The sequence below is a fragment of the Fukomys damarensis genome, unplaced genomic scaffold, assembly GCF_012274545.1.
Source record: "Fukomys damarensis isolate Sample0158 unplaced genomic scaffold, DMR_v1.0_HiC HiC_scaffold_25, whole genome shotgun sequence".
Taxonomy (NCBI): Eukaryota; Metazoa; Chordata; class Mammalia; order Rodentia; family Bathyergidae; genus Fukomys; species Fukomys damarensis.
In genome coordinates this window covers 28,205,246-28,219,005 of record NW_022900937.1, presented here as the reverse complement: position 1 = coordinate 28,219,005, position 13,760 = coordinate 28,205,246, and the positions used below count along the sequence as shown (strand labels likewise).

The 13,760-nt window shown below is 46.6% G+C and overlaps 1 protein-coding gene and 1 long non-coding RNA gene across 3 annotated transcripts in view; one reads left to right on the top strand and one right to left on the bottom strand.

Annotated features, from left to right (window-relative positions):
* Positions 1-4,634: 4,634 nt before the first annotated feature.
* Positions 4,635-13,760, bottom strand: part of Cyria (CYFIP related Rac1 interactor A) — a 63,864-nt gene continuing 54,738 nt past the window's right edge. Inside the window, exons 7-8 of one of the 2 annotated variants that reach the window (XM_019208156.2) lie at positions 10,661-10,731; positions 4,635-8,134 (exon numbers count right to left, since the gene is read on the bottom strand). In XM_019208156.2, the coding sequence (XP_019063701.1) occupies positions 8,071-8,134; positions 10,661-10,731 (135 nt within the window). In that variant the 3' untranslated portion in view covers positions 4,635-8,070. The remainder of the gene's footprint in view (positions 8,135-10,660; positions 10,732-13,760) is intronic. The other variant, XM_010629027.3, reaches the window with a different exon arrangement.
* LOC117283341 lies at positions 7,801-12,887 on the top strand. Its single transcript, XR_004514300.1, has 3 exons — positions 7,801-7,877; positions 11,095-11,174; positions 12,817-12,887. It is a non-coding gene; the product is annotated as an uncharacterized LOC117283341 (long non-coding RNA).

The window sequence follows — 13,760 nt, the reverse complement described above, 5'->3', positions numbered from 1 at the left end:
ATAGTGAGAGCACAAACATGTTCTGCTTCTTACAGGCTGACACAGCTCACACCAGGATGATGGTTTGGAAAGCAGAACAAGAACCAGACTCTACCTCTCATTGCTACAACCATACTTGAAACCAAACACAGCGGTCTAGAGTCCTTGGTGAGGTGAAGCCCAGCCAGCGGGTATCTAGCAGGCAGAGTGCACTTGTCCATATGCGCAGGAGTCTCTGCTGTGAATGGTGGCAGGACCTGAGCTTCAGCTCAGGGAATGGCAAGAATCACTAAATACTTTTTTTGTGTGTGTGCCAGGGATCGAACTTAGGACCTTATGCTTGTGAGGCAGGTGGTAGAACCACTGAGCTCAATTCCTGGCAGCTCTAGGTAAGATGAGGGAATTTGTTTTGCTATGCCTTGAGGACATAATGAGTGCTATGTATCCCATTAGGTGATGCAAATAGGGAAACGAGGGAGAAAAATTACCCATGGGCACCTCTGGGAAACCACTGTTCAGTGAGGAAGACATAAATAAATATACAAACACAAATATCACGATGAACATTTGTCTATTTATAGAGCATGTGTAATGGCTTAATATTATAAACTTGATTACATGTGTAGACAAATGTATCTATTACCTATATAGGGAGAGAGAGGGGGCAAATGGAAGGGAAAAGAGGAAAGGAGAGGAGGGAGGTAAAGAAGAGAGGGGAAGAGAAGAGGAGAGGACATTCAGGAAAGATAACTGACTTCACTTGAGTAAACTATGAAAAGATTCAAGGAGACATTCGAGCATTGCCTTCAGAGTGAGGAGGACTTCACAAGGTAGATGGTGAAAGGAAATAGAGTTTCAAGCAGAAGTAGCATTATAGGCCACATACAAATATGAAAAAAATAGTTTTATTTTAGAGAACTGGCAACAATTTTTGTAACTGTTAAAATAAGAAACACAAAATTATGCAGACTTTAACTCATGTAAGGCCTTATGTCTCAAGCTATGGAGTTTGACTTCAAAGGATTACTAGAGTGCTAACACCCATGAGAAAATGTAGGTGCTCTGTAAAATAAGGAAGTACCATAATTTGAGAATAGCAAACTATTATACAGTTAACCAGGGGTGGTGAACCTACGGCACACATGCCAGTGGGCACACAGAGCCCTCTCTGTGGCACATGAGCTAAGTCACTCCAGCAGCTGAGCATCAGACAACAGTTGTTTTTTTCTAAACAAAAGCCTCAGTCTTCAGGTGTAATTGCAGCTTTGGCATTTTGTAACAAATAAGTGGGTTTGGGGTTGCAGTTAAGGCACTCGGTCTCTAAAACATTCAGCATCGCTGCAGTTAACCCACCCAAGAGATCACAAAGCATTACAAAAACTGGTAGTGAAAAGAATAAATAAAATATGCTCTTAGATTTTGTCTCACAAATATTTGAAATTGACCACTTCCCTCACGGAATGGCGAATAACATCTTTGAGAACATATTTTGTGAATCTTGCTAAAGATACAAAAAATATAGTCCAATGCATGTCACAGAAAGCTGTGTGTGGCTGTCTGGAGAATGGATTGAAGGCAGGGGTAGGAGAGGCTGGTGATTTGGGGAACAAAATGAGGAAGGTTGGAGCTGATAAAGCAAAACAGACGAGGGCCACATTGGTGTACTGGTGAGCTCTTTAGAAAGCACGTGGTGGGGGGGGATTTAGCTCAGTGGTTCCACTGCCCGCTTTGAAAGAGCAAGGTCCAGAGTTAAATTCCCCAGTACTGGAAAAAAGAAAAAGAAAGAAAGAAAGAAAGAAAGAAAGAAAGAAAGAAGGCAGGCAGGCAGGCAAGCACATGGGTTAAGATTTAATGACCAACTGGAGGAGTGGTGGTTAAGAATGGAGAGACTTTCCTATGAGTTTGGTTTGAGTCTACAAACACCATACTTAAGTATGAACTTTCTAAAATTACTTCCTGCCTTTGCTGTGTGATATTCAGAAATCCCGTGAAGGAGAAAATTGCTCTTCCAGCTACCTAGTGACTTTATTTTTAGAAGGGACATATTATCTTTGATAGCCAGAGTTCTGGAGACAAAGTTGGACCAACTAATAAAACCATGGATTCCAGAGTAAATGGCCCTGCAGTTAGGGCAAGATACGCGAGGTGCTATCCAGGGTGCTGAACCGATGAGTCTCTCACTGAAACCGCGTCTGTTGCCCTTCTGCCTTTGACCGCGTCAAACATACCTAGCAAGAGCTCGCCCACTCAGCCTGCTGCTGCCTGCCCTTGTCAGACTAGCTGGCTGCGACTTTTGATGGAGAATGGCCCGGTCCCTCATCTGGACATCTGGCAGGTCAGCTGCAAGCTGAAAGCTGTGTCCACAGAGGTTAAAAATACCCTGACAGGTGAGTAAACATTTCTCCCAGGAATACAATCGACTGTCCAGAGGGGCAGATAATTTGTTCCTGTGGATAGTTGCTGAGCTGGAGAAATTATTTCAGCACAGCCAGGTTTTCAGGGATGGAACGCGTCACCTTTTCAGAAGGCTCCTACTGGCCCGCAGCGTATACTGAGCCCAGACCTCTGTCTCCAGGAATTCAAAATCTGGTGGGGAAAGAAAACATATTTTCAAGTACAGCGAAGTGGCCTCTATTTAGTAGAAAATAGATTAAATACATCAGAGCCCCAAAAGAGAAAGTTTTACATGGGTTGGAGGTGGTTAGGGAAATACTTATGCAGAGAGAGGGGAGAATATTGATGTGGGTGAATGGGTAGATGTTAAGGAGGAAGAAATGGTGAGCACCGAGGAAGCACGGTGGGCGTATAAGTGCCCGCGGCACATCTGGGAGATGGCAGATACCTGGCCCAGCCCAGAGCTCCCTCCCCAGCTCACATTCCCGCACAACACCACTACGCTGTACATTTCCTGTGGTGATCACATTCTTTCTCTCACACAAAAGAAAGAAGTATCTTGTCAAACAGATGGGCTCCTGAAAGACAATACTTCCATAGCCTCCTTCAAGTCCCTGTGACATTTTCTAGAGACATGCTTCTAAGCGAGGGAGGCTCCTAAGACTTTCAGTTCTCACATCATGGTGCTGACATCCTTGGCCTTGGCCAGTTTAGGGATGGTTAATAAATTACAGGCCCCAACTCAAAACAAAGCCTGTCATGGTGCAAACAAGAAGACTAAAAAGAAGCAGGAAGCACAAGCAGAGAGGAGGACTCAACTGAGGTGTGAGGTTTTATGAAGAAAACTGGCTCATCTCAAGGAGAAAGGCCTTAAGGAGCTACAAGAACCATCCACACACGAGACTTAGTTGTATTCCAGAGGGCATTCTACGGAGGCCTTTTGCAGGACATAGCTTTAGAACATGCATTCCCAACAGCACAGCTGTAGGATTTTCAGACTTCAGGTAAGAGAAACAGGCAAATGGTCAGCTAAAGCAGGAAAAATGTACAAGGACTTGTTATGATGGGGACAGCACAGCCCTCTCCCCTGGAGGATGACACTTGAGCTGGGGGAGAAGGAACAGTAAGGTCACCCTCTGTTCCTTTAGTAAGGGTATCGTGTGGATCACCCTAGTGGGGTTCTAGGCCAGTTCCCACCAGGATTTGGGTAGACAAATGTATTTCATGTTTATGAATAGTTTAAAGATATTCATCAGAATTATTCCTATTACTTATATATTTATATTATTTGTATATTCGGTGATGGCCAAATAAACTATGGAGCATTCAAAGAGCAAATGTTGGGGCCAGGGATTTAGCTCAGTGGTCCCACCGCCTCCTTCACAAGCACAAGGGCCCAAGTTGGATTCCCGGTACCCCCCCAAAACAAAAACAAACAAACAAAAAACAAAGAGCAAACTTTTAGATGTTTTATATACTCATTGTTTAAGCCAAAGACAGAATTACGTGTGAGAAGGGATTGAAAATACCTACCAGGTCTTATGAGTGTGGCCAGATGACCTCCTTAACCCCATTTTTTCAAGGGAACCCTTAATTCAGGCTAGCACAAAAGGTACGTGGAATCACACACACCTCAGTTCTACACCTACTGCCTCTGTTCCCACAATATTCATTTTTCATGGCTCCAGGTTCAGCACCCTTTAATGAGGTGCATGCTTGCACACACACACACACACACACACACACACACACACACGCACACACACACGCACACACTTTTCCTTCTCACTCCTTTCGGCTTTTTTTCCATTTGTCAATTTACAGAAACTTTCCCATTCCTCATTTCCCTTTGTGCCCCCAAATCATGCCAAGGACTGTGACTCTGTCTCCCGCACAGGGCACCAGGGAACACTGCTTTTGGGGACAATTCGGTTTCAGGGGATGAGGCTTGGAGGGGCACAGGTTAAAAATAATGGTCCAGGAAAGTTTCCAGGGTGAAGATTTAAGAATCGTTTTGGGTCTTACACTGTCTGAAAAACGTACTTTGGTGCAGTAGGATCCTTGGTGATCTTGCCAAATCCGCAAAGTGCTTCTATGCCCTCAAAAGAGGGCATAAAAGAGCATTTTGTAGGGTTTCTTAGTATCCCTGGGCAGTTAGGTCCAGAGCAGTTCTAGATATCCATCATGTCTCTCTTCCTTTTCTGGTTTTTTCTATGTAGTGAAGGATTTTTGGTGAAATGAGTAAGAGACAGATGGCAGCAGAGGAGCACACCGTGGAAATTACATGTTGTGTTTGAAGAGGTTGGGGTGTAGAAAGGAGGGCAGCTGGCGCTATGTCTTCCAGGCAGGTGTGGTGAACATCTATGAGGGCAAACCACCGTGTGCACATTACCCACTAACCCTTGAACAGCCATAAAAATAGAGTGGTGTTTTAAATACGCGCAGAAATCAAACTTTAATTTTTGATTTCACACTTGAAAAGTCTGTACAAAATAAACCCAAGGCAAATCAGGCAAATAAAAAAATGACAATGAGTTGTGGAAAAAAAAATGACAGCTTTGAAACAACGTTGAGTGTGCAACAGCCTTTACCTATGTAGGGAGAAGATTGTGTTCTAAAGTTTTGGGCTCTGGGAGATAAAACTGCAATGCTAATTATTAACATCTAGAAAAATCTGCAGCTGTCTAAGATGCGAGGTTGAACGGGAAGTCTCTGAGCCCCACTGCGCAGCTGGAGCCTGAGACTGAGTGGGCTTCCATTTTTTTTTTTTTTGAGGAAGCATGAAATTATTTTTATTTACACATGACAATGTATCAAACACCTACATTTACCATTGCCTTGGCATAATGGTTAGGACTAAAATGTTGATGAAGCCTGGTATTAATGAATAATTAGGTAATATCCAAGATCTTTCTGGTTGCTAGCTAATGTTCCAGCCCTAAGGGGTCAGCACAATTCCAAGCACCCATTTCCACCTGATTGTTTTACTATTAATTCCTAGTGGCACATGAAAGGCTTCTGAGAAGTGCTGGAATACCAAAGTAGTTACGAATCGGAGAAACATAATTTTCACCTTGCTGCTTGCCCCCAAATAAATATCTGAGTCGTGGAAAACACTATTTATTTGAAAACTATGAGACATCAAATATGAAATATAGATAACATTGACAATGACACTGTCGCGAGACCTTCTCCTAAACCACCCACGACTCTTGGATACGTGTGCATGCGGCACTGAAAACTGGTTGTTTGAGGACTCTCGATGCCCGGCAGACAGTCTGTTAAGCTGCTGTGTCTCCCACGACAGCCCTGGAGCAGACACGTGGCCCGTTCCTTGCTAGTGATCACAGACACGCAACCTGTCCTTCCAGTGGTCACGGGCACCAACTGAGACCCTGGGCTTATCAGAACCCATGTCCTGCTGAATCTCAGCTCTGGGACAAGGTAGCCTGGCTAAACAGAAGCAGACCAGCAGCCCCACACATGTTTGGTCCCATTTGATAGAAAGTCTAATTAAAAATTATAAATGTGCTCAACTATTTATATATTTATATATGTATCATTTGACAGACAATCCCTAACGTTTTCTCATTGAACCAGCCGAGAGACAGCTGTGATATAGACACATGGCTTGGGTTAAAGTCCCTCAGCTGTGTTCAAGAGCCCAGTGGTGACTGGCAAGTCCTTTCTTCTCTTTAAACCTTCATCTCCTCTTCCGAGAGTGGAGAAAATGGACCCAAAGATGACAAACGTCGTGCACTCCATTCTCCTGGGCTTGACGGTTGTTGGCCAAGCACAGCCAGTGGCTGCCAAGCAGAACCTCTCCTAAGCTGACTACTGAATGAGTCTGCTCACCCTGGCCTCCTCCAGGGTTTTAGAATCTGTAGGTTTGAAAATGTCTGGGCAGCCATCTAGTATTGTTCTGTTCTGATAAGCAGACCTCTGTCTAAGCAGTTGTAATCATTCAGCTTTCAACCTCCAAGGAAAAGCCCTGTCCTCTCCCTGTTGACTGATATTTACATCTTGACCAGGGACTCTTTCGTGTTATTGGACTGCATTTCTTAGCAGAAACAAACCCAAACAAAAATATTCATCCCTTTTCCTAGAGAACTCCAGGGAACCGTGGCTGGTCATCTTATGGCTCACTCCTTGGAATGTTGCAAAGATGCTAAGCCTCATCTCCCAGGCCTCATCTCCAGGATTCTCATTCCTGATGCTTGGACAACTTTTTCTTTTCAGCAGAAATTAGCAAGCGGTCACACAGGCCAGGCTTAGGGTTTCCCTACAGGGTCCAGTCACGTCCCCTAGTAGGACTCTCAGGCCACATGGTGAGGAAGGAAGCACGCGGATGTAAGAGGGAAGCATCTTAGGCTCTGGTCCCACCTCGTAGCCACCCCATGTGACCACATCCTCTGAGCCTCATTCTCCCACTGGTGGTCAGGGCAAGTCTCCAGCGTTGTATTCTAACCAAGCTTGGTCTACACATGGAGAAGCTACCGGGTCCTGCAGGAGCGACCATTATCAAGGCAGGTGGGCAGTGCTGACTCACAAAGGCAGAAGGGTAGAGTCACCCACTTTATTGGCTCCCAGCCTGACAGAGCTTTTCTAGATTGCCTGTTTCAATGGCCCATTTTATAGACGAAGAAGGCAAGGTATGGAGAGCCAAGTGGATCTCTCAAGATCACACTGTGAATCTAGTAGGGTAGGGACTGACTGGACACTCACATTGCAGCTTTCACACTATGCCAGCAGCAGGGTGGGGCAGCGCACAGCTGTCTTTTCACAACAGGGAACCAGGAGATGTGGGTGTTGTCCCTCTAAGTCTCTAATTTCCTGATAACTAGTGAAGCACCCTTGTCCTTTGTCCCCACAGAGGACAGTGCTGGCTGACAGGACGGGCTGGGTGCCAGCACTCGAAGGCAGCTGCTGGCAGGTCAGTGTGCTGACCTTGGGTCTCCAAGCCAAGCTCCATTTCCTCTCTTTCTGTCTCTCTCTCTCTCTCTCTCTCTCTCTCTCTCTCTCTCTTCCTCTCTCTCTCAACAATCACTGTCCTCAGTCCAGCTGCAAGAACCCATCCATCCCCAATGCTCGTTCACTAAAACACAGGCGCTTTTCCTCTTATAGAAGAAGTAAGGGGGACCTCAGAGGGACAGAAGAGACCCGAACAGGAGGGGAGATGCTGATTAATACAACAGGCACACGTGGAGAGGCCGCGCGAGCAGAGGCGCGTGCATAACATGGACCCCTCCCCCATGCATTTCCCGTTCCTTGCCTTCCTTCCTCCCTCTGTTGCGCTTCTTGTTGCTAAGCAGACGGACGCAGGAAATCAAACACTTTGTGTTTCTATGAACTATGCTCCTGAGGAGATAGTACATCTAGAATTAAAACACTACCACAAACTATTAGGGATTTCAGATTGTTACAGGAATCGCTGATGGATTCCGGGACAAGATCAGTCTCTGAATCCAGCCTCGGGAGACGGGGTTTTGTTTCAGACATCGAAGGTAAGGCTCTCGAGTCGATTTATACTCTGCTGGGCTGAGTCAGTCAGGGTACAAATTAAGGTCCATATATTTCAGGGATGAGAAGGAAACCGTTGTGTAAATACACAAGTATTAACATCAATCTGTATTAAATTATGTAAACATATACATCTTCTGAGGTCAGCACACAGATCCTCTTCTCAGAGCAGGACTCCTACTGCAGCATTGCTCGAATCTGTTTGGAAGTCGACTCATCATTCAAGTGCTTTGTAGTGAACCTGAACGGGGAGGCCGGGGGAGAGGGAGAGAGAAAGGTCAGCGTGCAAACAGCACTGCACAGAGGCATCCGATGGTCAGCACGCATCTGCACTTTGGAAAACACAATCAACACGTACACATCTAACACGTGGCCTTGCTTCGGACAAAGAGCCACCCAGGGCCTTCACACTAAGCTACATCCCCAGCTCTTTTTTATTTTTATTTTGAGATAGGGTCTCATTAAATCACTCAATTGCCCAGGTTGGACTCAAATTTGCAATCCTCCTGCCCCAGCCATCCAGACTGCTGGACTCACAGATGTGCACCACCGTAGCTCTGCACAGCTTGAGTGCAGAGTCGTATCATCGAGGCAACCCGCGCTGAGTCACAAATTTCAGTTATGTGGATTTCCTGAAATGTAAATGCTTAGGGTCCTCGGCTTGTGCAGCAATACTCATTCTCATTGCCACCACTAGGGGGCACAATGATGGCAAATCCCCCCCCCCCACAAAGGGTGCAGTCTGAAACCTCCCATTAAACTGATGTAAAAACTGTGATTTCCCCTCTCCAACCCAGAATTGGGGGAGATGGGAAGGAAGGGTCAGGAAGAGGAAGTAAAAAGGATCAAGATGTGTGATGTGGATAAGCAGTGCCCCACCATGAATGTATTTATTGTGTATGGCAAACATACATTAATAAAATTAAAAATGTCCTTTGTGCAAAGGGGAGCAAAGCTTTAAGAAATAATAAAACTGTGGCCATGTCTCGGCACCCACGGAAGTTTCCACTGCAATCATGAGAGCTGTGCAGCTGAAGGAACTGCTTTCATTTTCCAGGAGAGAAAACAGACTCAGAGAGGTCACGAGACTGCTGCAAAGCCCAAGGATGACTGTCTTGGGGACGATCTGTGACTTTTGACTTGAACCTAGGCCATCTGCCTGGATAGCTCTCCCCTTTCATGACCTGTCCAGCACCCCACACAGCACCCTGCCTTCAAGCAAGTTCTGCCTAATTGAATGAAACTGGGGAGCTTGAGAAATTCAGAAGTTAAAGTCTTCCAACTGGATGTGGCAATCCAGCCTGATGGGAAAGGGGTTTTCCCAGTGGGGAAAATCTTGGATAACTCACACAAATTGGAGTGCTCTTGGTTGGGTGTGGTGGTATACTCCCGTGATCTCAGCACTCTGGGAAGCTGAGGCAGGAAGATTCCAAGATCCAGCCCAGCCTCAATAACTTAGTGACTTAAGCATGATCCTGTCTCAAAATTTAAAAAATGAAAAAGGACTGGGGCTGTATCCTACTGCCAGGGACCCGGGTTTAACAAATGAATACTCTTCTGGCAGTATCTTTCTGCAGGATGAATGCTTAGCACCTCAGACACATAGCATCAACTGCAGTGTCCTGGTTGGTTTCTTACTTTGTTAGATGGGGATAATAGGTCAGCCCAAGTCTCTGCAGCGTGATGATTAAACGCGACAATGTGACTGGACCGGGGTGCCATTATTGTCTGCGTGGACTCCCTGAGCGCTTCCTTCATGTACAGCAGTGAGTGGGACTGAAGGACATTAAAGAATAAGACAGCTGGGTTCACGAGCCTCCCAGACTTCCAACCAGTCCTGGGATGTTGTGCACAGGAGCACGATTCCACAGATTCCTGCAGGTGCATTACAGCTCACAAATAAGATCCTTTCCTCAGGACAGGTGGAGGGCACTTTTACGTGCAAGGAAAGGAGGCGCTGCTTCCATGCTGCCCTTGATAATAAGACCTCACCAGAAAATAATTAGCCCAGAAACACTAGAGAGCACCACTCTTCTCCAGCTCAGTGTCAGCTCTGTGAGGCTGGGGAGGCAGGACAGGCTGATGGGGCTGGAGTTTTTGATCACTAGTTTTCTGGGCTGATTACTTTCTGGTGAGGTCTTATTTTCAGGGAAAGAGGGTCTGTTAGCAGTGAGGAGCTGGAAGAAGCCGCAGTGGCTGAGTACTGAGGCAGTAGGGGTGTGCAGCAGGCTTCTCCCTTCTGGCAGCTACACACGAGAACCGCCGGGGGAGCTGGAGGTCAGGCCAGCAAACAAACACAAACCAAGCACTTGACAAACGCAAACCAGATGCCCGAGCCCCTGGCCACAGATTCAATGCATGCGGTCTGGGCAAGAGTTGAGCTCCAGTGCTTTCTGAAGCTGCCCACATCCTCCATGGGTGCAGCTGGGTTTGGGGGCCACTTGCAAAAAGCTGAGGACACCCGGAAGCCTCTCCTTCTGAGAAACCCCCACTAAACCACAGGGCCGCTGGCTGGTGGAGTCAGGCCCACACCCTGGGTTCCTGCAGACCCACTTGGCGGTTTCCTTGGCGATGTTTAGCAAGTTATTCGACTTCTTTCAACCTCAATCTCTCCCATCTGTAAAAAGGGAATTAGTAAAAGTGGTACAGCCTCGGGAGCTCACTTGGAAATCTACAGATGTGTTAAAATGTACAAGGGGTTAAGGTCGGTGCTCTGGGTCTCGGTCCCTGCCGCATGGACATTGGCAACAGATCTGAAGGGGCTTACCTGAGGGCGTTCAGCAGTCCCTCTACGCTGTCTGGGGCCTGTTCCTTCAGGACCTTTATGCAGCCTTTCATCTGGGAGGAGAAAGCACAGTCTCGTGAACATCCGGGCACTGCTGTCCACATCATTTTCTCTTTGCCCTAACACCTGTCTAACAATATCACAGCATTTCTGCCCACAGAAATGAAACTGGGTTCTCCTCCTCCGGGCTGAGCATCTGTTCCTCTGGGCTCTGTAACCACTACTGATTTCCATACTACACCACTATTGTATGTGTTCATTTTGGGGACAAGCACTGGAAACCCTGATTTCCTTGTCACTTACTTGAAGTCAAGAGCAGGGATACAAAGCCCTCTACTCAGTTAAGATTCACCGAATGTTTTACAAACCTGATAACTCTATGCCCCTTTCTGTCCACCATGCTTTCCTTCCTCCAGATGTCTGGGAAACTCTTGCCACTCTTGTTCAGGCCTTGGTGGAAGTTTACCTGCTCCAGAAGATCTCTTCTGACCCCCAGGTAGAAAGTGACCGTCTCCTCTCTGAGGTCCCAGGGCCACTGTGGTATTTATCAGACCCCTTGCAGAGCTCACTGCCCAGAGTAAGTCATCTTCTCTGCTAGCCCAGATCTAGGAAGAGGTGCAGATCTAGGCCTTAATCATTTTTCACAAGAATGGAGAAGGGCGACAGCCAGGACCTTGCCTTACAGAGGCTGAATGCCCGGATTTCATCTGTTAGCTTGGATAGTATTTGTATGAACTTAGACAAGCTTTCTGCGCCCTTGGAACAAAAGTTGCTTATAATATGAGCAGTCCATGAACATTAATTCACATTATCTCATGTATATGCTGTCCACAACCACTCACTTTAAACTCAGATGTTCATACACAGTATGTATCAGATTTGCTTGGGCCGATGGCCTGTTTTATAATGGTTGCTGATAAATTTCTTCTGTAGCTGTATTTCTGAAATGTCAAAAGTTTGACCCTAAAGACTTGATACAATCTGTCAGTTGTGGAGGCAGTTAGGGCATTTGGTAGGCACACACAGGCTCATTGAGAAAGGACGTCGCAGGTGGTCAGGCCTGTCTGCCGTGGTCCTGGACTGGGGAGGCTGTGAGCATGCAGCCCTCGCCGCTCCAGGCTTGGGGTGACATCAGAGAGGCAGGGATGCGGCCCCCTCCTGTTAGTGCTTACAGACTGGTAACGGAGACACAGATAACTCATTATCTAGCACACTAAGTGTGGCTGTAAAGGCTCCCAAGGGGTAGTGAGACAGATGTGGGAAGAGACTGAATTTCTACTTCAATTTCAGGCTGCTTAAAGCTGGGGGTGTGAATTTAAGATGCTGCAGGAGACTCGGCGGGGCCAGGCCCAGCTTGAAGCACATTAGGAAATCGGGGGCTTCTTCTTGTGGAAAACAGCCTTGGCAGGTGTTAAACATTCCAGCAATGGGGCTGATACGAGAAGGGGCCAGGAAGAAGTAGGACCGAAGAGGGGGACCTGTGAGACCCCCTGTGGGCGTGCGGCCCGGAGAACAGAGGGTGGGGTAAGGCTCGGTCTGCCTGATAACACAGGGAGGCCACGAAGAGGGAGGACAAGCTCCCGAGACCCCAGGGACTCAGCTCTAGACTTCTCAGTCAGTGTGGGAGGACAGGGAAATACCTGAGGCCAGAACAGGTTTGTTGGCGGAAGAAAACATTTGGTTTGGGGCTGACCATGTTTCAGGTGGTCCACTGGAAGTAAGGTCTGAAATTATGGGTGAAGCCCAAGCAGGGACAAGGGTTCCACGTGGCTCATTCCGTAAAATTCTAAGCAGCTTATTTGAAAACAGAAACTCAGCTAAACCACCCACTGTTCCTAGCACTCGAGATCATTATTTGTTCTTTAAACGGCTGACCTCCTGTGCATGATTTTTCTCTCTGGGGAGTCCCACGACTGCAGTACTATTCCTCCCTTCTGTCCATTTAGAAAAATCCTACATCTTCTTCTAGGACTTCCTTCAGTTTTGCACTGTCTCTGCCCCTAAGTAGGACATTTCTCCCTCACCTGGGTTTGCAGAGCCCTCTGCACATCTCTTCTGCAAACCAGGGCCTCGTCTTTGTGCATGAGAGCACGGCACCTCTTGCAGGGTCTCACAAATAAACGTTTATTTCTTCACAGCCGATGCCCCCATCCTAAGGACTTATAAACCCAGTGCCCGTAACTGTGGTTCACAAGCAGACTGCACCTGGAGGATGACCCTCCATGTCATCAAAGAAAATGACCCATCTCAAATATGCGCCGCCCAGGCGACCCTGACACTGTCTTAGAGCCACATGCAAAGCTCAACAGGACAAGCCTTTCTTATTCACCTCCGTGAACAAACAGGCTTCATCTAGACGCCGGTGAAAACTAGCACTGTGCACTGTTTACCATTGTGATACAAAGACTGTAAGCAACATATAAAGCCAAGCTTTTCAAAATGAGGGCTGCAAGGCAGAATTGCACCCGGTGATCTTTCAACTGCTGAAGAATGAATAAACAGTGATGGGAAGTGAGAATATCTGGAGTATCTATGCTCAGGCTATGGCATGAAAAATGTTAAAGCCTCACAAAGAACAAAGTCAAGAGATTTACCAGTGTGAAGAGATGTCCATAATATACTGCTGTGCAAATGAGATGAAATGCTTTTTAACATAGCATGTACAGCAGAGACCTAATCTGTGAAACACACATACACACACACACACACACACACAGAGGGAGCTCATGCGACAGATACATGGTCATCCATCCAGGCTGAAATTATTACAGATACATTTAATGTTCTACAATCTGACCTCCTACATTTCAAATTATAGTAAAAATCATGAAGATTTTTATGAAGAATCCTGCTCAGGAGCTCAGCATTTTTTCTTAGCATTTTATGCTGAGAACCCAGAACCTCAAGGCATGTAATCCAAATTACATTTTTCACTGATGAACTTTCTTGCACTTGTCAGACTCCTGGCTTCTCTGGGCATGCAGACTTGCTCTTGACAGTAACTGTACATCAGATACACTATTCTGTGCAGATATGTGAACACAGACAGAGTGAGCCACCCAGGCTTAGCCATGTTGGAATA